Source organism: Temnothorax americanus, unplaced genomic scaffold (assembly GCF_048541705.1).
Source record: "Temnothorax americanus isolate GAGA-0224 unplaced genomic scaffold, ASM4854170v1 Scaffold8, whole genome shotgun sequence".
NCBI classification, from domain to species: Eukaryota; Metazoa; Arthropoda; class Insecta; order Hymenoptera; family Formicidae; genus Temnothorax; species Temnothorax americanus.
The window spans coordinates 4,867,803-4,893,424 of record NW_027509802.1 but is presented as its reverse complement, the minus strand read 5'-3'; the positions used below and the strand labels follow the sequence as shown (position 1 = coordinate 4,893,424).

The following is a 25,622-nucleotide window of genomic DNA, read 5'->3' as shown; positions in this document are numbered from 1 at the left end:
GTTATAAACATTTTTGAAAAGTGCATCATAATTAGTCTGAAAATAACAGGTGGTATCCAAATTAAGACTGGTGATTTGTTTTAAAGGCTTCGACATGCAAACTTCAAAGCTTCAAAGAATCAAAACTGTACAATTATTAATTTAATACAATAGTAATAGTACCGCAATAGGCACACATTTATAAAATTATATGACAAAATCCGAAAAAAATTTCGAATGTTGCAATTATGTCGCTTATGTCGCAAATGTATTTTTCGAAGCTTCGAAAACACCGTAAACTTCAAAAGTTTAAATTATTCAAAGCTTCGAAGTTGTCGAAGAGTAACAGTCCTAATCCCAACTCTTACTTGAAGAACTTTACATCTTTCAATATTCAAAAAAAACATCATTCCTGTCAAATATATTTTAGATGACTTTCCGTTTATACCAATTAAAAATTTTATATTAAAAAGTACAATGAAGTACTTACTTTATAGTATTGAAGGTAAAACTCCTGTTTAGCGGAGGCATCTCCAATGACCTTGTCCTTCACATATATTATAGAAGTCATCCTACTGACAAGGCGAACTTGTAAACTGCGGAACGCGGATATAAACCACATATTAACAGTGTGTAAGAGAGGATTTCCTGAGTACCTAGAACATTATTGACTTTTGATCAGCTATTAAAGAGTTATTAACAAAAAGAGATTTGAGCATTCTGTATTTGTAGATCATTGTAGTAAAACCAAATTTCATAGCAGCGTGTAGCAACGTGGTAAGACGTTAGCTTATTGAGACGGGTAAGAACGCTGGCCCGAGTATGTACATATTTATGTTAAAAAAAATTAGTTGTTAATTAATATACTTCTTATCCATCAAATTCTTAACGTTATATTGTATAAAACGTTAATAAAATTTTGATTTAAAAATTTTTTAATTTTTTAATGCTGTATCACTCACAAAATAATTAAAGAATTATTACTTTATAAGAAAAAAAGCTGGAAAAAATAGTCTATACACGATACTCAATTTTTTTGTTATTAAATCTTAAATGGCTGTGGCCAATAATTAATAATATTTTAGTATACTCAGAGGATTTCCCCTTATAAACTGTTAATGTATGGTTCATATCGTTGTGTTCCAAAGTACCTAAGTTCTCCTTATGAGTAACTTTCAAACGATTTTAGTCGCTCGTTGTTTATTAAAAAAGTTATTAACAAAATAAATTTAATAAGTAAAATGTAATTTTCTGACATAGTGTACATTTAAGAATGTATTTACATACATACGTGAACCGTACAATAATAAATATTAGGTATATATATAAAAAAACCGGTGGCAATTATTTAAACAAAAGTTTAATCTAAATTTATAAATTTAAATTTCTTTGATCATTGCGTGTATTTTGATATTATGATTGAGAGTAACATTAGAAAAGAAACGTGTGGACGGAAAATTCAGTTTTAAATCAGAAATAGGTTTGATTAGATTAAATTATTCGGAATGGAAGGGCAGGGGGAGAGGCTCTCCCTTCGCGCTCACGCGTTTCTTTTCCAATATTACTCATTGGGGTGCTTATTTACGGCACTCCTTTTATTCATTTTCAGCTAGCATCTTAATTCGGTCAGCAAATTCGCTGGTAAAAACTTCTAGGTGCTCGTTTTTTATTTGCTAGCGTCTAAAATTTTAAAGTCGCGTTTAGTGTCCACGTTGAACATGTCCAACTTTAACGCTCTCGTCAAGCAAATAGCTGGATGACTTTAGTAACAGCGTCAAGAAAAGCTCTGTGTCAAGACGGTAGCGAATGAATCAGCGGGTGGCTAAAGAATAGTGGTATTCTGCGCATGCGCAAGATGGTCATAACTAACAGAATTCTCGGTAAAACTCGACAATTAGGGTCTATACAAGAAATCAATTAGGAAAAAGTAAATTTTATGTATTTATGTCGCCCCTTGAATCCAAAACTGTTGATAAAATTTGAGGTTGCTTGTATTTTCTAAGATATTGTTATAAAAATAAAAATAAAATGTATAAATATTTAGTATTAAGAAATCACCCTCAATTTCCATAATTTTGAGATATGTTATCAAGGTCGTCACTTTGAGTAATGTTGTAAAGATTGAGGGTCGTTGGTCATTAAAAAGGTAATTCTTTAGAAAAACTTATACAGTTTCTCGTCTCAAATATTGATAAAATTATGCTCATTCGATACGTTTTGTACAAAATAAAAGAATGTTGTGCGGTTGAAAAAGTGTATGCGAGGATGCAATGGATTCCACGCCCCTGCAGAAGGCTCCACCTTAAAAAACTAACCTAACCTAACCCAATTGTTGTGTGAGTGGATTACAAGTATATGATCACTGCGGGTGGAGCTCCACTTAAAAAAAAAAAACTAACCTAACTCAATTCAATTGTTGTGTAGATGGAAAAGTGTATACGTGGATGCTACGTGAGTTTCCAGGTAGCAGAGTGACGTCAAATGACATATTAATAACGTCTTGACGTCTCTAACGTCTCTAACGTCAATAAGTCTTTAGACGTCATATTGCTACTTTGGTTCCGTCTCCCTGTGGGACGTCTCCAAAAAACTGATCCCTTCATAATTGTTGAGTATTTTCCTGCTTCGTATTTGACTTTTTTTTTCTTTTCGATAGAGCGAGTCACAGGAATCTTTTCTCTAAAGACATAGTGAACTTTTTAGTTATTACAACCCTCTAGGTTTTATAGAGTCTATGAGGAGGTCGCTCGTGCGACGAGTTCAGTTCAGTTCGGTTCAGCAAGCCAATATGGCGACGATGGCGAGTCGTGTATAAGTATCCGTTCTTTCGTAATTGTGTAATGTTACAATAAATTGCTTAATTGTATTCACGCCTACCCTTCGATATACTAACCAACACAAGTCCTTAACAATAATTTTTAATTATATCTGAGCAGATCTAAATACATTCGGTAAATAATTATATCTCGGCAGATCAAATTGTATCAGTTCAGATTTGATTACATCTGTTCAGATCTGGCCAGATAGAGACAATTTGCAGATCAAATTATATCTGGCCAGATCTGATGAACCAGATCTGGTCATATCTCGGCAGATCTAATTCTTTTTTCTCGGGAATCTAACCCAACCCAATTGTTGTGTAGGTGGAAAAATGTATTTGTGATCATACATGTGTGATCCACCCATACAATAACTGAGTTGAGTTAGATTAGTTTTTTTGGAGGTGGAGCCCTCCGCATTAGGGACGAAACCCACTGTCTATATAAGTATTTTCTTTGTTAATAACTTTTAATAAGCAACAACTCCCAACTTCTATCAACAGTTTTGGATTCAGGGGGCAAGGATAAATAAAATTTATCTCTTCCCAATTAATTTCTCGTACAGGCCCTAATTGTCGAGTTTTACTAAATTCTCTCCAAAACTGGTAACCTAATATCGTTTACCAGTAACGTGTAAATGGTTTAACGCTAGCAACTTTGTCAGCCAGAAATTTGCTCTGGAAGAGCGAGAAACTGGCGATAAAAGAAGCCAATGATAAGCATCAAAAGCAGCTTTGTGTAGAGCAAATAGTGAACCATACTACTAATTTTGTGAATACAGAAATATGAGTTCATACACAGAAAGATTGTGAAGAGATATGAGAGCAAATATTTGTTGCTACGGTACACGCAATTAGTATTTTATAAATTATCTCCTAGAATTGTTATTTAAAATATTTTAATAAATCCCTCCATGCTTTCTTTGAGATGAATACAGAAACATGAGTTCTGTGTATCCATTAGATTTATTACAAAAACTGGCTTTATCTTTGTTTAAACAATACTATTTGCATATAAAATTAAAAACTGTATAAAGTGTGAAAAACGAGACTACTTTTGCTTCCTCATAGAGGAAGCTTTGTTTTCGTAAGTTCGTATATAAACCTTTAATTGTGTATAAAGTTGGATCTAGTCAACCAAATTTAAAAAAATTATATATGAAATAGGGGTAGAAGAGAAACTGAAGAATATATAGAATGAATAAAAATTGCTAATAATCAAGGGGTTCTAGTGCTTCGTCAAATTTTTTTACTCAAGAATTAGAAAAATAAAAAAAAACGGTTTCCAGAAAATCGGTAACAAAAAACTATACACTCTATAGTACTCCCCGGAAAATTCTACCCCTATTTCATATACAATTCGTTAAGATTTGGTTAATTAGTTCTGGAGTTATAGAAATATCGGTAAATTTGGCACATACACACATCAGAGTTGAGAGACCTGTATGTAAGACCGTGATCTTAAGACATCACTTCCTCTATGAGGAAGCCAAGTGCGAATTTCTAATTTGCACTATTTTTTACTTGTTTTTACGTCCTTTTCATTCGTATCGTACACTATTCTATATTTTTTTTATTAACAATTTTTTAATAAACAACGAACGAAAGCTAAAACCTTTTAACGTTTACTTATCAAGAGAACCTCTATAATATATGTAAAAGATATGGCCATTGGAGGTGTCTCCCCTAAACAGGAGTTTTACTGTATTAAATTTATAGTGTTAAATTAATAGTCTTTAGTTACATAAAAATATGGTATAATATTTATCTGACTGTTGCCTCACTTGACGGTCACTGATAGTCAACAAGACGTAAACAAAAAACAGCGTCGGTTACCAATGACCGTCATGGCGGTGAATATAATACAATCTAATACAATCTAAATATAACGGGATGTATGTATTATATACTCTTGTAACGGTTGATGCCGCACGGCCCGATTACGCGTGGGCATCGTGCGCGAATTGTCGAACCGGGGGGAGATCGCCGAATCCGCGATATCCGAGACCGCGGTGAAATCAGTCGCTCTAACAACCGCCAAACCAATACATCAATCGCTCTGAGTTCGCCCAGTCACTAACGCTCACTTATCGTATTTTATTTGCATACATATTATAAATGAAACGTGGAGTGCCTCCGAGAAAGATTGAAATCCGAAACGCATGAACAATACAAACGATTATTATAATTTGACAAGTGCCCGCCGTTTGTGGTACGCGCGACCGGTGCGCATCGCGCTCAATGTTGTACTCCTATCATTAAAAATAAATTCTTGTTACCAGCTTTTTGCATTGTACATTCAATGGTACAACACAAGATAATGTTATATACATGTCCTATTTTCAAAAATATGCTTAAATATATGAAAAATATCACGTTTTAAAAAAAAATGTTTCGAACAAAAGTTGTTTGGTTTTGAAGGGGACACAAAATGATAAAGTCAGTTTAATTTTGCGTAACAATTCCAAGGTCATATTAGGTGACATTAATAGTATATTACACTACAAAGACAGAAAGTTTGAGATTCCTGCACTGCGCGCCATCGTGCTCGAGGCGAAGCCTCGAGCACGATGGCGCGCAGTTCAGAGCTCTCAAACTTTCTGCCCGTGTAGTGTATACTATTTTTCTTGCTGCCTGGTCGAAAGTACGGAAGAATGACATGTGTGTGTTGAAGATATTGATGCCTGCCCCGACATTTGCGGCACGAGCGAAGCGAGTGCTGCTGGTCGGGGGCAGGCAAATAACAAATTTTTAGGTTATACGAGTGAAAGTAAAAGTAGAGGTTGGGGCGATGTGAATTGGGTTTGTGGTAATATTGTGGTAGGGATCTTGTCATATATTGAGTGCCAGTGCACGCAACTAAGTTTTTACTCCCGCTATTCTAGATGGCGCGCATGTAGTATAACCAAGGCATAAAAATGAGACTTTCTGCCGTAGAACCGGGGCCGAAAGTACGTACTTTCGACCGAGGTAGTAAGAAAAATTTTTAACTCTTCTCAATACCAAGGTGCCCGGATGACCGGGTACCCATTTCAGGTTTTCTTTCAAAATTTCGGTGGTTTCCATTCAAAATATCGCCAAACGATCTCGGATACTCAACATACAATTTTACGTAAATTTACTCGTTTATTTAAACATGTCTTAAAAAAATTTTGAGTTTTCGGTCATGAAACATGACATATACCTATTCAATACCATGGGTACCCAGAAGCATTTTGTATTGATGAACCGAGAGAGAAAATCTATTTTTAGGTAGTAAAAAAAAAACAATTAATTTGTAAATGTTATAAAAAATAAAAATGTTTTACTTGAAAAATTCCGATTTTAACCAATTGCGTTAATTGTACGACACTGAAAATGGTCCCATATGTGACCGAAACGTTTGTAATTTAAATTATATTAAATTAACATTAACACCTAGTTACGGCTTAATGTTCCTTCGTTGGTAATTGATTATTTAAAAAAGTTTTTCAATTTTTTATTAATTTTAATAACAAGCCTTGCACTTACTAAATGAAGAGTACAAGGGAGAAACAATCAAAATCCACTTTTTGTTAAAATTGATCTGATCCTGTTATTTTGTGGCATTTTCAAAGAACTTTCATAATTATTATCTGTTTTGATCAAGAACAATTATAATTCATTGCAAAATAAAGCCGAAAGACGTACCGTGGGGAAAAAACGATCATAATCCATGCGCTTGTGAGAAAGAATCATCAAAGTCCAACATGCAATGTAAACACTAAGCAAATACTAAGGCTACGTTCCAATAATCATTAAATTTTTTACTAATTTTTTCAATAACTTCATTAACTAAGATATTTAATGTCTTCAAACTTAAAATTGCGTTTTTCCCGAAATTACTCCGAATGGACATTGATCGCTTTTCCCTTATACCCTTCAAATGTATAAAAAAAATGTATGCTTGTTCACAAACTGGTTTGTCACAGTTGACACAAATTTTCCCTGTCTTTCTACGCTTTCTAATTCTTTTGCTGTTACATATGTAACAAGTACATTTGACAAGTCCCAGGAAGGCTTCAATTTCGCGCATAATAAGATCTTTCCATATAAATTGTTTTTTCCATATATATATATGTATATATATATATATATATATATCAACTGATTTATATCAAAGTATTCCATAATTATATATATATATATATATATATATATATATAATTATGGAATACTTTCATATAAATCAGTTGATAATTTTCTCGTTACAAGAAGACTTTCTAAATATGTTAAAATTAAATTTCATAAACTTGAGAAAAAGACAATAGAGGACAACTTAATTTTAAATTGCTTCCATACTTCCTGTATGAAATGTGTGGTTGGTGTAAAAAAAATAATGTAGTCTGATTAAAAAACTAAAGAACTTTTACTTAAAACATTTTCTTTTAAATTATATGATTAAATGTTATGAGTCATGAAAATTATAGATCCGTTAGTTACTACATATACATTAAAGGATGACTTCAACAAGCTAATATTAACAGCACAATAATACATTTTGAGTTATACAAGTATTTTTAGATGTTTTTCAATAAATTTGATGTATCAGATTTGTCAAATGACTCTCGCATTCTGATTTTACAAACGTACAAAAAAATGGCAAAAAATGCGAAATACGAAATAGAATGAGTCATGATTCATTCAAAAGGAAAAGGAGGTTGAGTATACTAAAAGTGTAAAAGGTTAGAGCGAATGAGTCTTATTATAGTTTCTAAGTTTGCAATTAAGCCTCCTATTCAATCACTGTAGCCATCTTGGATTAATAACATCAGAAGCGAGAAAAATATCATGAAAATTCTTGTGACATACGTACATTACAATAAAAATGTTTTTCAATAGGTAAGCAAGAATGAAAATAAGCTGTTTGACAGCTGCCAAATTGAAATAAATATTTGCTTTCTAATATTAAATTATAAATAAAATAATACAAAATAGGAGTCTTTGGTGTATTTTCATTTTATATTTTAACACTACGACAATTATTTTGAATATAAAAGCACCCACTAAAACAAAATACTATTAGGAATAGGATTAAATACCACTCTTATAATAACATACAATTACATAACAATCTCACTATCGACAATAAGACTCCTAATTTTACAATACCATACATTAAATCCATCTCAGAAAACTTCACAACGTTGGCTAAAGATATTAAGTTCCATCCGGCTTTTACGATTCCATTTAAATAGAATAACTTTATTATAACTGGCAAAGATAAATTAGAAAGATCAGCACACTGTGGAATCGTATACAAAATAAGTTGCAGCGATTGTGATGCAACATACGTTGGCCAGTCTAAAAGACAGTTAAAAACTAGAATTAAAGAGCACAAATCGAATTTAACGAAGAAAAGCCGTTCTCCATCTGTTATTTCTGAACATCGTCTTAAAAAGACCATAAATTAAATTGAGAAGGGGTTAAAATCTTGGATAGTAAACCCATATATTATAAAACTCATTTCTGAGATGGCACATATAAAAAGACAGAATGAGGGCCTTAACAAAGTGACATAGAATTATTACCAGACGCATATCTCCCAATACTTAGTTTACTCCCTCCTCCTTAACTTCCACTCTACTCTTAACCCCTCCTATATTCCATCCCTTCACTTTATTTTTACATTACATTTTCCGACTGTCGCATTTGCCGTTTGACCAACGACTGAAACACTTGTATTCCCGGAGATAAATTAAGATATTAAGATCCACATCACATACAATTCATTACATATAAATCACTACAACTAATTATATGGTAATCTAAGGACATTCGGATTGTCAGCGTGCTTCAATCTTGGACGGTAAAAATAGATCCTTTCCTCTACCGACTTATTGACGCTATCTAAATAATTGAACAAGAATGGAATCAGCATTGTTACCAGTGACTGTGATAGACAGAAAAGACACACACAAAGACAGAAATGTAAGCGAGTATCTCAATCGATGTAGCGACTTCTATCAATTTATAACAACGTTAGTTTCTCTGTGTGGCGGTTCGCGCCACCAATGATACATCCCTGCGCGATGCCTACAATACCGGCAGTTCGCAGCAACGCCGCTAGGCGTCGCATCGCCGGGGCAGCTTCGCGAGTTCTAAGTTTTGCACCGACGAGTATAAAGGGAGACCCCCTACGGGCTCGAGCAGATCTTCCCGGCGCCAGTCGCCAGGAGCATAGAGCGCCTAAACGCTTCCTCGGCCTTAACCACCTCAAGCGCTCGGCCGCTGTTCCGGGCCAATCAAAGCGCTCGGTCACTACCACGGCGTGAGTCCCCTATCGACCACGCGAAACGTGACAAACGCCGGTCCCACAGCATAAATCAAAGACTCTAGCGCAACTTCCTAGGCGCACGGACACCTTCAACTTTCACAGAAACCAGCCCAAAAAAGGAAGGAAGAAACGCGGCCACGCAGACCAAACCGACAGGAGGCAGAATCATTCTCAAGCAAATAACATTACAAACACTGACACATTCACAGTTGTATATAGTGTAAATATATATCAATCGTTAAATGCAAATCTGTGTCATCTTCCTTGCTACCCCTTGCGATTCACAACCTTTGGGCCAACTCCTACTCACGCACCAGTAGCTGGCTAAGTTAGAATAAGCATAGCTGACTAAGGTAGAATACCGTATAATAAAAGTAGTAGCGCCCATACTCTGTTAAATTAATACTTGATGTAATGACATTTAGCTTCTCTATTAAATTATAACAATGTTAGGTTCCGTTATTTTTATACTCAATGTAACGACTTTATCAACGACCAAGGTTTTTTTACACTGAGGAAGGCCATATTCAAGGCCGAAACGTCTGTGTTGTTCATTAGAATATTAGAATTTAGCAAAAACACCTAGCTTGTTCGCCAGCCCTCTTATTGAATATTTGTTTTAAAATAATTTGTCAAAGTAAAAAATCGACCAATAATTTAGTCCGTACATTCTGTGACTACATTTACACTACACTGCATTTTAAACATGGGACTCTATTTTCACGATTTACCAACAACGAAAATTGTCATAACTCATAATTCTGACTTGTGATTTTATTGTTTAACACTTGTGACTATTAAATTAATTGACTCTTATAGAAAGTGTTCCAGGTCAAGTCAATAAAACTTCAGGATTTTATAGGAAATTGAATTTGGAGCAAAAAAGTTCCTATAATCATATAGGTCCAAAAACATTTTATTAAAAAGTTATAGCTAATAAACTTCAAAAAATCACGTTTTTTTTACAATTTTTAAAAATAACTTTAAAATCCTTCATTTATTAAAGAAAAGTAACGAAATAAATTTGATAGATAATTAAATAACAAACTAATTTACATTAATTTTATTTAATTATGATGAGGTGTTTAAAAAAAAATAAGCTCAAAACAATAAAAAAAAAACAGAAACTTCAGTCTTATAAAAAATTAAATTTGGAACAAAAAAGATCCTATAAACTTAGATCCAAAAACGCTTAAAACGTTAAAAAATTGACTTAAAAAAGGAATAATACACAAAGGAATAATACCAGAAAAACATTATATTAATAAGACCATTCAGAAGAACAACAATTTTATTAAAAGTAAGAGAAATGTTAAAACTGTACAATCAGAGCTTGTGATCTCGATTCAATAGGATCGATATACCGCGCTTGTATCGACACGTGATACGTATCTACGTTTCCTATATATACACACTACATTCATGTATCTATGTAACTTGGGTTCTTCTTCACTTATTACAGAAAATATATTGTGTGTGCCACGTTGTCTTGCAATCGCTCGTTGATCATTATCACCCACTCACAATTGCCATCAGGTTATGGGCCCAGTTTATCGCCAAGTAACTGCGTAAACGAGTCTGTGAGAGTTACGGTGTGAGAGATATCTTGATCGCGAAGTTATCGCAAAGTGATCGCGGAAAGATTTTCGCCGGCGCCGAGTTACACGTGGCCGACGCGTGATCAGCTCGCAACGCCGTTGCGTGTCGTGTAGCCCGGACTTTCCTTCGTGCAAGCAGAAATCGCTCCCAGAAATGAGTCAAACAAGTACACACGCGTTATCTCCTATAGAAAAGTTAATCGGTCGCGAAAACTTTACGACATAGAAGTTTGCGATGCAAAGCTACTTGGAACTTGAGGACCTGTAGCACTGTGTACGTGGCGTGAATTCAGACGAGAAAAAGTGTACACGTGCGCGGGCTAAAATAATACTTTCAGTGGATCCTGTGAATTACATTCACCTGCAAAGGACCAAAACGCCAAAAGAAGCTTGGGAGAAATTAAAGGAAATATTCGATGATACGGGCCTAACACAAAAAGTCGAACTTTTGAGGAAATTATTCAGTGGAGGAATGCGTCAACCAGATCATCACAACGGCGCATCAACTCAACGGCGTAGGCTTGCAGGTAAAGGACGAGTGGATCGGTACGTTGCTGCTCGTGGGGCTTCCGGACAGTTACAAGCCAATGATAATGGGGCTTGAAAGCTCTGGTATGCCAATTACCGGAGATTCAATCAAGACGAAACTTCTGCAGAAGATAAGAAGTGGCAGTGCTAAGCCAAAGAGTAGCGAGTCCGATGCTGCATTTCTCAGTAAGCAAAAGCAGAAGAAAAAGGTAAAATGTTTTTCTTGTAATCAATTCGGTCATATAGCGCCAAAATCCTAAAAAAAAAGTCGAAAAACAAGAAGACAAATGAGCCTAAAGCCTTTTTCACAGGAAATGCGACGGGAAAAGCAGAAGGTTGGTTGATCGATTCCGGAGCGTCTTCCCACATGACGGGAGTGGTACAAAAAATTGAAAAAATGTGAGAATACGGAGATCAAGGTCGCCAATGACGCGAAGCTCTCGGTGGAGGGCAAGGGAGACATTGATCTGGTAATTCAAGTCAACGGCTCAACGGATCAATTGAAGATCAAGGACACGTTGTACGTACCTGAGCTGTCAGCGAATCTTCTCTGTCAGTAAGATAACCTCAAAAGGTTATACTGTAACCTTTACAAAGGAGAAATGCGTGATAACGGACAAAAGTAAAGAGCCGATGGCGACGGCGTCTCGCATCAATGACACATATCGTCTTGATTGTCCGTCCATGGTCTCCTAAAGCCAGCTCAGCAAGGACAGAAACCTCGCGTAGAGCAAAAGGGCAAAAGCTGGCTTGATCTCGATGTTCAGTACGCATAGAAACTGCGAAAGCACGGCCTATCAATCCTTTTGGCTTGAAAAGTTTTCAGCAAAAGGTGTCAGAAAAGTTACCACAGGGATAACTGGCTTGTGACGGCCAAGCGTTCATAGCGACATCGCTTTTTGATCCTTCGATGTCGGCTCTTCCTATCATTGCGAAGCAGAATTCGCCAAGCGTCAAATTGTTCACCCGCCAACAGGGAACATGAGCTGGGATTATCTCCTACCGTGGTCAACAAGAGAAAGAGAGTTCACACTGTGGCATCGACGGCTGGGACATCTTGGACGGTCCGGGATAAAGCTACTCAGGGACAAACATGGCGTAGGTATTAGCTTCGAGGATCCTACGAATGAGCCATGCGTTACGTGCTTGAAGGGCAAGCAACACCGAGAACCATTTCCTCGATCAGGGAAGAGAGCATCCAGACCATTAGAATTAGTGCATTTGGACCTGTGCGGCTCAATGCAAAAAACTTCAATAGGTGGATCAAAGTACTTCATGACGCTGATCGATGACTACTCAAGAAAAACTTCGGTGTATTTTCTCAAAACAAAGTCTCAAGCTTTGGATAGTTTTCGGGACTTTAAAAGCATGGCAAAAAATAAAACGGAAAATAAAAGTTCTCCGCACGGATAATGGGAGAGAATTTATAAATAAAGAGTTTTCAGCCTTTCTACGAAAATCGGGAATTCGTCACCAAACTACGATTCCTAGGACGCCTGAGCAGAACGGACTCGCTGAGCGGATGAACCGTACCATAGTGGAGAGAGCCAGGTGCCTCTTAGCCGATGCAGAGCTAGACACTAACTTCTGGGGAGAGGCAGTATCGACCGCGGTTTATTTGATAAACCGTTCTCCAGCGAGGGCGCTTCAACACAAGACTCCAAAAGAGCTTTGGACTGGTGAGAGACCAAACTTATCGCATCTACGCGTATTTGGATGTCGTGCCATGTCTCATGTGCCAAAGGAGAAGAGGAAGAAGTGGGACGTGAAATCAGAGGAATGCATCTTCCTCGGTTACCTAGAAAAAAGCAAAGGCTATCGTCTATACCAGTTATCGTCATGAAAAATAATCAAGAGCAGAGACGTCGTTTTCCTGGAAGGTGATCGCAAGAAAAAGGAACCTAAAGAGAAGAAAATGAAGGGCGAGACCAACATTCCAGTCAACGATATAGAAGTCCTCGATGAAGTGGGGGGCACTGCCCAAGGAAGAAGATTCCCTGTCAACCGTAACCGTCTCGTCGGAATCGGCGATGACGGCGATGACGGAGATGACGAACGCCAAACCGCGCCACTCCAGAAACCCGCCGAGCAAGTGAGGAGATCTTCGAGAAAACCAGCACCAAGAAAGTTTGACTACGTGAGCTACAAGGCAACGGATGAGACCTTGATTGATCCAGTTACGATTAAAGAAGCCCTCAAAAGCTCTGATAGCGTTAAATAAAAAAAGGCTATGGCCAAAGAATACAGATCTCTTATGGAACCAAGCTACCGGCTGATCAAAAGGCCTTGAAGAACAAATGGGTTTTCAAAAGGAAAAAAAAACTCCAACGGTGAAATTGAACGACATAAAGCTCGTCTTGTCATTAAAGGTTACTCACAGGTCAAAGGCATTGATTACGGAGAAACCTACTCACCAGTCGTGAGGTACGGATCTATTAGACTTCTACTCGCTCTTGCGGCCAAATATGACTTGGACGTGGACCATATGGATGTGATCACAACGTTTCTACAAGGAGACCTGACGGAGGAAATATTCATGGAGCGACCCGAGGGTTTCGTCGTCAAGGGTAATGAGTCATTAGTATGCTGTCTCAAGAAAGCACTCTATGGGCTAAAGCAGGGCAGCTACGAATGGAATCACAAGCTTGACGCTGCTCTCACTGAAATCGGATTCGTCAAGTCAAGTGTCGATCAAGGTATATACATATATATACGCGGAAGAAAAATCGCAATTATATGCGTTTACGTCGACGACTTGCTCCTTGCGACAAATGACAAGTCCACAAAAGCCACGATCAAGAAGAAGTTACATGATAGATTCAAAATGAAGAATCTGGGACCAGTTAGCAGTCTACTGGGGATAAGAGTCATCAGGAATCGAAAAAAAGGCAAGATTTCAATCGACCAGTCAGTGTACATTCAAGAAATACTGAAGAGATTCAACATGTGGGATGCGAATCCATCGATGACGTACCTCGATCCGAACCAAAAATTAAGCCAGGAGATGTCAGCAGAAGACGACAGCAGAATGATCAGAGATGGAGCGGATTCCATACAGGCAGGCGCTGGGAAGTGCTATGTTCGCATGCCAAGGCACTCGGCCCGACATAGCTTGCGCAATCACGACGCTCAGTTGCTTCTCCAACGACCCGGGCAAAGCGCACTGGAGAGCGTTGAAAAAAGTTTATCGATATCTTAAAGAGACCATCCACTACAAATTAGAGTATTCACGTGATGGTAACTCCAACTTGATTGGCTACAGCGACGCCGATTGGGCCGGCGACACCGACAATAGAAGGTCGACGACAGGATACGTCTTCATATTGCAAGGTAGAGCAATAACATGGAATAGCAAAAGGCAAAGATCAGTTACCTTATCTACCAATGAAGCAGAGTACATAGCAGTCTCAGCAACAGCTCAAGAGGCCATCTGGCTTCGTCACTTACTCAAGGAGATCAAGAAAGAGTTGGTCAAAGAATCTACAGTGATATACACGGACAATCAGAGTACAATCAAATCCGCCAAAAATAGTGCATATCGGGCGCGTTCGAAGCATATAGACACTAGAGTTCATTTCATTCAAAAAAAATAAATGATAAAGTTGTCTCTTTGCATTATTTAAATACACGTGAAATGATTGCAGATTCTTTGACTAAAGGTGTTTTCAGCGAAAAGAATAATTTGTGTCGTGAGGGTATGGGTTTGAAAATTGATTAGCATTTTTTTGTTAAGACTCGAGCTCAAGTGGGGGTGTTAAAACTGTCCAATCAGATCTTGTGATCTCAATTCGATAGGATCGATATACCACGCTTGTATCGACACGCGATACGAATCTATGTTTCCTATATATAGAATAATAAATTTCTTTCGCCAGTATATAGAATAACAATTAATATATACTATATATACACACTGCATTCGTGTATATATATGTAACTTGGGTTCTTCTTCATTTATTACAGAAAATATATTGTGTGTGCCACGTTGTCTTGCAATCGCTCGTTGATCATTATCACCCGCTCACAATTGCCATCAAGAAAAATAATTTTTAAACAAATTATCAAATATGTTCAAAATGATGTCCCTGTTCATTAATGCACTCTTAGCATCTACGCAATTTCAAGTTTCTACTTTTTTCGTTGTTTTGAGCTTATTTTCTCCTAAACGCCTTATCAGAAGTAAATAAAATTGGTGTAACTTAGGCTATTAAATTTGTTTTATTAACCTGACCTTCTTCTTGTTCTGATGCGGCTCTTGCCTCTTTTCAAAGAGCAATACGGCCAGTATCTTATAACTGTGTAATGGCCAACTCGGTATCTATTTGTAACGAATAAGGCGAGAGCTAAGCTGATTGGCAACGCTTTTGTATGCATAGAAGAGGTGCAAAAGGGGCTGAGGAGAGAGAAGCGCGCGGCGCACGAAACGCATCAAGTTGTTTAAAGCCTATATGTGTATATCGGCGGTCTTACAGAAAGCTATGATGTCGGCAAATTTTGTTTGTCGGCTTTAGTAACACTTCAAAAATATCACGACATCGAGAGTCTTTAAGCGAGCAGATGGCTGTGCGTAGGCTGAAGGCCCAGCCAGATGTAATTAAAGAACAAAAAATCAAATGGTTAATGTCCTGAACATTGTTCCCACAGAAACATAATCCGTTGTCAATTATGTTTTTTCTGTACAACCTGTGGTTTACGTTGTAATGGTTGGCTCTAATCCGAGATACCGTAACAATGGTTTCGCGTTTAAGATTTGATTTGTGGTAGTACCATGGTTTGGCTGCATTAATGTAAATTTTCTGGAAAAAGTGAGAACCTTTGTATCGCGCTACACAAGTAGTAGCTGTGAAAGCTGAAATCTAGTTCTTCCTTAGCTTTGCAGAATATATCCGTATGTGACAATTATCAACAATTTCATTGCCCTCAATCCCTTTATGGGAGAGGATCCATATGAATTCTATGTTTATACCGCACTCTGATGCCCTTTCTAACCTAGATTTAGTAAGAAAAATTAAATAATTGGACTTACAACTAAGTTGGTTAACAAGTGCCTCGAGAACGCTTTTAGAATCGGTGACGATAATTATTTTCGGTGATCCGAGGTCAAGCGAGGTTATTACCGCGTTATACATGGCCCATGCTTCTGCAGTGAATATTGAAGCCTGAGATGGAAGTTTGTACTTAAGGCTTAATTGTAGCTGCGGTGAGTAACACGTGGAACCAACGTGACAGCCCGCTCCAAACTTAAACCTTGCGGATAGCGTCCGTGTAGAAAACAATGGAGTCTTTCAGAATTGGACCGAAGGTTTCATCAAATATATTTTGTACAGAAAATCTAGAAACTCTTTCAAAAATGCTAAAAAGATCGACTCCCGGGTAGTAGTGAGGTGGAGAAAAAGGGTGGATTTGTAAGAATGTTGGAATGGAGTAGGATAAATTGATTGGTGGAGATGAAGCGAGTATGAAGTGACTTGTTGGAAGAGATTAATCAGAGGGAAGTTTCGAATGACATTCTCAGTTGCCTCGACGTTATCATGAATAGCGTCTAAAATTTGATACAGTACTTTGCTTACGGCGTGGTCAGTGATCGATAGGATTTTGAACAGATATTTGGAGGCTAAATATCTCAATCGTAACTTCAAGAGGGGTTCCTTGACCTCTGCCAATATAGTATTTATAGGGGTGGAAATTCTATACCCTAGACAAGCTCTGATGACCTTATTTTATATTATTTCTAATCAGTGAAATTTGGGGTAGCATGTAAATGCAAACATGTGAGAGGCATATTCGATTGAACCCCTCAGAATGGCACGGTAAACATAGAAGTAGTTGTAGGTGAGCCCCACCATACCCCTCTCAAAGAAAATATAATGTTGACAATTTTCCTGGCTTTGTCAATGATATAATCCATAAGGGGCTTTCCCGTCAACTTGGGATCCAATACCACACTAAAAACCTCACTGTTTCCGCAAACCTAATAATGTCATCACCGAACTTAATGTAATAATGTCTAAAATTGGCCGAAGCGCTTTTTGAAAAAATCATTTGTGACTTATTAGTGGGAGATATCTCAAAACCTCGATTTGTCAAATATTCCCTAATACTAGCCAAAAATTTTTCCAACAAACTGAGAAACTTGCTAAGACTGGAAGCCGATGCATAGATGACAATGTCATCCGCAAATTGTAGTATCTTAGTGTGACGATGTAATTTGTTTCCAATTAGCCTAAGATAAAAGTTGAATAACGCAGGGCTGAAAAGCGACCCATGCGGGGTATCTTTACGAGAAATTCTAGGTGGGGTGGGGTTACCGTCCAAAACAAACTGAACGTTTCTTTGAGAGATTAGGTTCTAAACAAATGTACAGATGTTTTTAGAAAAGTTGGCATCAACTAAGTCTTTGATCAAAATCTCAGGAATAACGTTATCGAAGGCTGCCTTAATGTCAATGAAGGCTGCCGCCGTAGGACAACCTTCGAAGTTCCGGTGAACTTCCAAGGTGAAAATAGTGAGATTGTCTAAACATGGCCTAGTAAATTCTATTTAGTATCATTTTCTCAAGGAGTTTAATATGCAAGAAGTGAAAGCAATGGAACGTACACCTTTGCCATGAGGCTTCGGGATTAAATATACTAGTGAATGAAGCCATTGTCTCTGGAAAACATCCTTCCACGAATAGGTTATTGAGAATCCTTAGGAATAGTCTCTTTAAAGAGAGCGGAAAGCTTTAAGTATTTTGTAATCAAAACGATCTATACCAAGGCTGGAATTGCCATGAGAAGAGTTGAGTGCAATGTAAAACTCCTTGTATATAAAGGAATTATTAAGCTACAATAGATATTGGTTTTCCCTAAAATGATTGTCAGGTATTTAAACTGGAGAATTTGAACAGAAGGGAGAGCATATGTTGGCAATTGTGTTCTCAATTGCACTATTGTCTGGAGAAACATTAGTGTTACCAGTGGCGAGTTTGCGATTTCTATATCTCTTTATCATTTTCCGTATATTACCGGTTAGAATCAAATGATCAAGCAAAGAACAGTAGCCCTTCCATCCTTCCCACTTAGCTTTTCTCAATACTTTCCTTGTTTCTACCACTTATTTGGTAGTTCTCAATCGTAAGCACTTTGCGATAGTTCTTACACGCCACTTTTCTGGCTCGAACCGCTGCCGAGCAATCTTTGTTCTACTAAAAAGTTAAGGGAGAACCACTACAGGTTCCGTCCTTATTACGATGTAATTCAAATTTCTTGAATCTCTAACTGGAAGTGTTGCGTACGAATAGTTTTTAAGTAACCCGCCTACAGAGATCTATATTTCGCGCGCTAGTTATTTCGCTAGTTGCTACTTGGTAGCGCTGTCGGCCGAACACTGACCGGCGAGTCTAGTCAAGACTTTTTCTTTGTATACGCGAAAGTCTCAAACGAAGAGTCGTCACAACAGCACGCATTAAATACATACAGAAAATTAAAAAAGTGTCTTTCATTATTCGACCATTTATAGTAATAGTAATAGCGTCCACATACGCATGCGACACGAGTCGCGGATATCAAGAAATTGATACAACAGGAGGTGTAAAGAAGTTAATCACCGAATCTTGCAAGAATTCGGTAAAGACTTTATATTGTTGTAAGAGCTCATTATCACCCCAATTGAGAACTTTTTCCTGGATGTTTGCTAAGTTGTTCTCCAGAGTTTTGACAAAATTTTTAAATTGTTGATGAGTAAACTTGCATAAAAGAAAAGACGGATCTTGTTTTGACCTTGCGGCTGAGAATGATCTGAATCGGGCAGTGGTCGCTGCTCAAAGTATCCCGGAAGACTCGAATTTCCGAAATTGGGACGATACTTGCGGATAGCTAGGTCAATTAACAATGGAGTTTTTTATCCGGAAGAGGTATGTAAGTTGGGATCATAGTATTGAGCAGAGAAAAAGATTTTTTGTCTAGCAGGTCTACTAGTACATTGCCCGCCGGATTGGAGTAATGAACCCCCCACAAAGAATGATGGGCATCTCCCAAAATTATGGAATATTTGAAGGATTCAGCCAAATTAAAAATTTTTTGCAAAATGCTGTATAAACACGGAGTATTGGGATACCTGTATACGCCTATGATAACTGTGCTGGAATTTTCTAGCGTAAACTTAAGACCGATAGCCTCCATAGAAGAATCTAGCATTCCTGTCAAATTGATCTCAGATACACAGATAGTGTTACGGACAAAACCGCCATGCCCCGCCTCCCCAATACCCTGTCTCTACGCACCACATTAAAACCAGAAATTTAGGAGGAATGTACGGGCGTGAGGCAAGTTTCTGCCAGAATAATACAGACGTCGTGAGACTCACAGAGTCTTTCGATGTCTGGCTTTTTGTGTACGGCAATAAAGTGTTCTAAAACCTTGATAAACTTTGGAATTCGGAACTCCTGAATCCATTCTAATGCCCGAAGTTCCCGCAAAGTCCTTGCAAGATTACGCCGAGTTGACGCAAAGTCTAGAAAAGCTGAGTGTCCTTGATCGAGGGAAAGTAATTTGGAAATGTGTTAATTAGCGTAATGAGAGCTTGCAAAAGATTAGTCCCGGTAAAACTGTTTTTGTTTTCCGTATAATTTGACGGTATGTTATTATATTCAAAATTATCAGAAATGAAAGATGGAGAGCCGTTGACGCTTTCTGACCTACCATTAAGAGATATAAGTAGAGCATCGCGCTCTTCTCGCAGCTTTTGCTGCCAAAGTCAAATTGCACTTTCTTGCGCCATATTACGGATAAGAACACTTTTTGTCGCGGGGTCAAAAGATGTATCACGTTGAGGTCTAAAAAAGGGCGAATCCACTTTGTCCGCTGGATTACCCTGTTGCGCTCCCCAGAGAGCTGAAGCGTATGAGACTTTATGATTAAAGGAATCGTTATTTTGTAGCTTACCCGTCTGCAGGGAAAATTGGTACGCCGTGCTCACGCCGGACTTCCCGGATGGAAACGTGTTATTCGAGATCGGAAAGAGAGAAGGAAAACCAAATGTAAAGTTAAAAGTCGAGGAGCCAGGGGGTTCTGGGTTACCCTGGCACAAGCCTCTAGTATGTTCACAACAGCAGCTATTGTAAATATTTGTTTTTGTTTGATGAAAACCGGACAACTTGGAGACGTAGGGAGGTGCTTTCCTTTGCAATTAATGCAGAAAGGAAGTAGTTGCAATCGGGGACAGTCATCCAGTTTTTCATGGCGTTGCTGCGCTTAATTTACATAAAATGCTCATTGGTCCAGCGGTCTTATGCTATGCTTATGCAGCCTATGCAATTTTGTGTGGCGATAACCTTAAAACAGTAAATTATTGACTAAGGGTCCAGGCACATAGAAAAACTTAAGCAGTAAGGCTGTATCCCTATGGAGAGAGAAATAGCGGAACCGAACTAAAACGAAATTACTTTGATTGGTTAATATCCCAGCTTAAGAGCCCCCACCTGGAGATTAGTCAATCAGAGTGATTCTGTTTTAATTCCGTTCCGCTATTTCTCTCTCCATGAGGATGCAGCCTAAGACGTAAGTAGTAAAGAAATCAACAGTTTGGATTCGCTACCGCTTATGTTATGTCTTAAATTCTGTGATTGGCTGATTTGCTTACTGCTTAAGTCTTACTTGCTTAAGTTTTTCTATGTGTCCGGGCCTTAAGGCCTGGCTTAAGGCCTTAAGGCCTTAAGCAGTAAAACTCAAGCAGTAAGCAAATCAGCCAATCACAGTCAAGAACTTAAGGCACGGCCCTAAGCGGTAGCGAATCCATACCGTTGATTTCTTACTGCTTAAGTTTAACTGCTTAAGTTTTTTTATGTGCCAAGGCCCTTAATGAGATTTTTACAATTCAAGAATAATCGACTGTGATTGGTCAATAGCTTACTGCTTACGTCTTACTGCTTAAGTTTTTCTATGTGCCCGGGCCTTTACTCCTGATTTCCATGCACCCATTGCCGCGCGTTAAATTGCGCGTCAAATGCGCGCGTTTAAAAAAAGCACGCATTTAATTGGGGTAATCTATGGAGACGCATATTTGACACGCGTTATAACGCGTTCATGGAAACCAGGGGTTATACTTTTTCATCTACAGCCGATGAGAGTTCAAATTTCGGCAGTGTCAACTTTTTTTTTAGTAATCACTATATTTTACAATGTAATTAATTTTGTTATTTTTTATAACAAAATATTAATCATACAATATTCGTTATATATATAATAAAAAATTATCAAGAATTTGTGTATCTTTAATTATTTATTATAAAATTTGGACATTTTGCCGTACAATGTTGCAATATTTATCATATAGAATGTGTATAAAAAACACAAGAATTTTTATTTTGTTATAAAATTCAAACATTGTCCTACAATGTTGTGGGTGAAAATTAACGTAAAAATATATTGTAATATTGTATGGCAATGTCCGAATTTTATAGTAAACAATTAAAAATACACAAATTCTTATTTTTTAATATTACAAAGTGTCTGGTAATAATCGCTGTACCTCTTGTACGCAAGTAGAGTGAGTTAAACCGAGTAGAAAAGTTCTGTACCATTTTGCAAAGCTCGCAATACTTACTAAGAAATCAATTGAAAAAGATCGGCCAATCTACTCTAGTAAAAGCGCGCAGCGAGAAAAAAGACATTCCATTCCCAAATATTTGCGAATTTCGCAAAATGGTAGAGGACTTTTCTACTCGGTTTAACTCACTCTACTTGTGTACAAGAGGTCCGACGATTATTACCAAACACCCTGTATAACGAATATTACATGATTAATATTTTGCTATAAAGAATAACAAAAGTTAATTCCATTATAAAATATAGTGGTTATTAAAAAAAAGCAGCTACCACCGTTTCACTGCTTATTAGAGCTAAGTTCTAGTACTTATCATACAGTTGGCTGGATGCCCAAATTTAATTGCAAATTTTTCAGAAATTTTTCAGAAATTAACTATTGTAGTATATTAGAGTAGTGATATTCTCCCACTTCTCGTACTTATACCACTGAACGTATATCGGACTATCGCTAGGTGCGAGAAAAGTTAGAAAATATCACTACTCTAATATACTACTACAATAATCGTTCGCGTTTACCTCGTGTTCGAAGTTACCCCACTCTTCCCTATATAAACCCCTTTTTCCATTCGAATAAACTATGACTTATTCTATTTCTTATTTCTTGCCATCCGCCTTATTAGATTTTTTTATAACCTTGTGTAAAATATAGAGTATTTTTCACATCTTTAATGACAGTAGAAGACATAAAAAAAAGAATACAAAGGGTGCGTTCACGGAACGCATTATTAACACTATTATGTAATTCCATCCTCGTTTTACATCTAATAAACGATAAAGATAAAATAATGCAATACCTAGCGCTAATAACGCACTCCACGAACGCACTTTATACATCAATCGTGTCATCCACATTGTCAAATATCCGATCAAATTTTGTATTTAGATTAAATATTTGGAGATATTAATGAATATTTTAAATATTTAATAACTCTAAAAAAATAATTTGATTTCTGAATTTATAAATTAATCAGTGTTGTACAACAATCTCTAATTTTTGTTATACATAACTTTTAATTGTATAATTTCAGACAAAAAATATTTCAAGTAGAAATTGTTTGGCCTGAGATAACATTTGCAACATTTTGTTTGATCCATCCTACATATATAAAATATAATATATAGAGTGTTAAAAAAGGTAGTACCAAATTTTATATGTAGTATTCGTGAAAACAAACCGTAAGATCTTAATAAGCATTACTCCAAAAACTATTTATATAAATGTGTATAAAAGGTCAAACCCTTCACCGATTTTATCGCTACTTAAATATGTTGTAGAATAGATCTTTCTGAGTAATTCTACGCCAGAAAAAAGTGGAAGACGGTATTAGTTTAAAAGATACAACAAATTGAAATTTGATATTAAAGTTTGTATATGCTGTAATATGTTATTTTTTTTAGTACTAAGGTAAGTAATTTGCTGATGTATGTATAGACAGTACACATGTGGGCGGGGGAGGGTCTAGATATATCTCGGTTTGCGTGGAAAGTCATGAGTATTTTGTCAACAATTGAATTGACCGACTTCTTATTATCGTTAACGAGGCTGAGAAATTCGTGTAGTTGCATGGTAAAAGCTTCTAACAAATTGTGAAAAATTGGTCAATTTGATTGTTGACAAAATACCTATAACTTCCACGCGAATCGAGGTCTACCCCCACCCATCTCTGCTTGTAGGGGAGGGGCTACCACCCCTCCTCCGCCTACATGGTACTGTCTATACACACATCAGCAAATTACTTCTCTTAGAACTAATGTGACTTTACAACACCTAAAAAAAGTATTAAAATTGTGAAACTTTAATTTGTTATATCTTCTGAACCAATGCCATCCCCCACTTTCTTTTTGCGTAGAATTACTCAGAAAGACCTCCCCTACAACATATTAAAATGGCGATAAAATCGGTGAGGTTTGACCTTTTATACACATTTATCAAACTATTTATTTCCGAGTTATAAAACATTCGATGTGTATTCTCCGTTCGTTTTACGAGTATTCATTGTACAACGTATTTACACGCGACCGCTCGTATACTCGTCCTTTACAAACTTCTAAGGTTGATGAATAATGAACATCGTCGAACTTTTAGAAAAATTGCTCTTCTACGTAGACAATAAATGTAGTTCATGTATGATGGTGCTCATAACTGTTAAACAACATTTAAGCAATTGTTTTCAGAAAAAGTAGATATGACGTGGCGGTCCAGTTGTATGGCCACCTCGCTCACGGATTTAAATCCGTTAAACTTTTATTTATGAGGACATTTGAAAAACATAGTGTACGTCACATCAGTTGATACATTAGATAAACTAATACAGAAAATTGACAATTCTTATTAATAAATATGCAATAAACCTAAACTCTTGTTAATAAATACGCAATAAACCTGGAATTTTTTAACATGTTCAATCTTCAATAAGAAAGTATGTCGAATTGAGTATTAAAATGAATGAAGGGCACATCGAACATCTGCCGCAGAATATGTTTTATAACTCGGAAATAAATGGCTTTTTAAGACTTTTTGGTTTGTTTTCATATACTTCTTAAATTTGGTATCACCTTTTTTCAACACCCTGTATATGAAGTACCACGCACACGTACGGTCATCATTAATAAGTTCTATATCCACTCTGTGTAACTAGAATAAAATTATATTGGTAATTATTTACTTTAGGGGAAGCACCTCCGATAACCTTGACCTTAATATTGTCAAGGACATGACCCTAAGTAACTTTTTCTTATAACTTAATCGTCGCTCATTGCTTATTTAAAAGTTATGAACAAAAGAATTTAAAAAATATAATAATTATTTTGAACGTTGAAAGGCACAAATGACTAATATGTATGTGGAAATCGTAAGAGGAGTGGAACCTACTGCCTCCACGGATACACTTTCCATGCATTTCCATAGTTTGTGTCAGTACATAGAAAAAAAAATAAAGTTGCTTCAATCAAACATCGACGTCACGGGCTGCCATAAACATAAATAGTTAATTCAACTGGATATTATTGGACCAAATATTTAAGTTATTAAAATAATTATCTGATGTTTTTTGTTCATTAATATTGATGTTGCATCAATAAATTTTATCGCAATTACACTGATGCTCTTGATACAAAAATGATGCTGTTGATACAACATCATTTTTTCCGTGTACTGAAGAAAGTAATTTGCTGATATATTAGATAGTACCATGTAGCCGGCGGTAGCCCTTCCCTCGTAGGCAGAGGTGAGTGGGGGTGAACCTTGGTTTGCGTGAAAAATTAAAAACCCGAACTGTCAATAATATAAACCTTGTTTCACCTTATATAAGCAGGGTTGGGGTGGGGTGGAATAAGGTGGACCTCGCTTTGCGTGGAAAGTACAATGCTGTCCAGAGAAACATCCACGAGAAGTAAGATCCACCCCACTTAACCCCAACCCTGCTTATAAGATAAAACAAGGTTTATCATTGTACGATTCGGGTTTTTAACTTTTCACGCAAAGCGAGATCCACGCCCATCCATTCCTGCTTGCGGGATAGAGGCGGCAGCCCCTCTCCCGCCTTCATGTGTACTGTCTATATACACATATCAGCAAATTACTTTCCTTAGTATCGACACAAACTGTTATATTTCTCAAACTTTTTTTGTTCATAAGTTTTAAATAAGCAATGAGAGACGAATAAGTTATGAGGAAAAATTACTCAGGGTCATGTTCTTGACAACATATATCAAGGTTAAGGTCATCGAAGGTGCTTCTCCTAAAGTAAATAATTATCATTATATTTGAACAATTGTACTTTTTAGAATAAAAAAATATATACAGGGTTATTCATATG

The 25,622-nt window shown here is 36.9% G+C and overlaps 1 protein-coding gene and 1 long non-coding RNA gene across 7 annotated transcripts in view; one reads left to right on the top strand and one right to left on the bottom strand.

The window, feature by feature from the left end:
- Positions 1 to 25,622, top strand: part of LOC143907298 (uncharacterized) — a 192,712-nt gene that overhangs the window by 147,189 nt on the left and 19,901 nt on the right. The gene's annotated exons all lie outside the window — the stretch shown is intronic.
- The window catches only part of LOC143907290 (serine/threonine-protein kinase SIK3), a 199,086-nt gene that overhangs the window by 159,063 nt on the left and 14,401 nt on the right, over positions 1 to 25,622 (bottom strand). For 3 of the 6 annotated variants that reach the window (XM_077423971.1, XM_077423969.1, XM_077423970.1), the window contains exon 3: positions 470 to 635. The exons of the other annotated variants lie outside the window; for them this stretch is intronic. In XM_077423971.1, the coding sequence (XP_077280097.1) occupies positions 470 to 635 (166 nt within the window). The remainder of the gene's footprint in view (positions 1 to 469; positions 636 to 25,622) is intronic. 6 annotated transcript variants of the gene reach the window in all.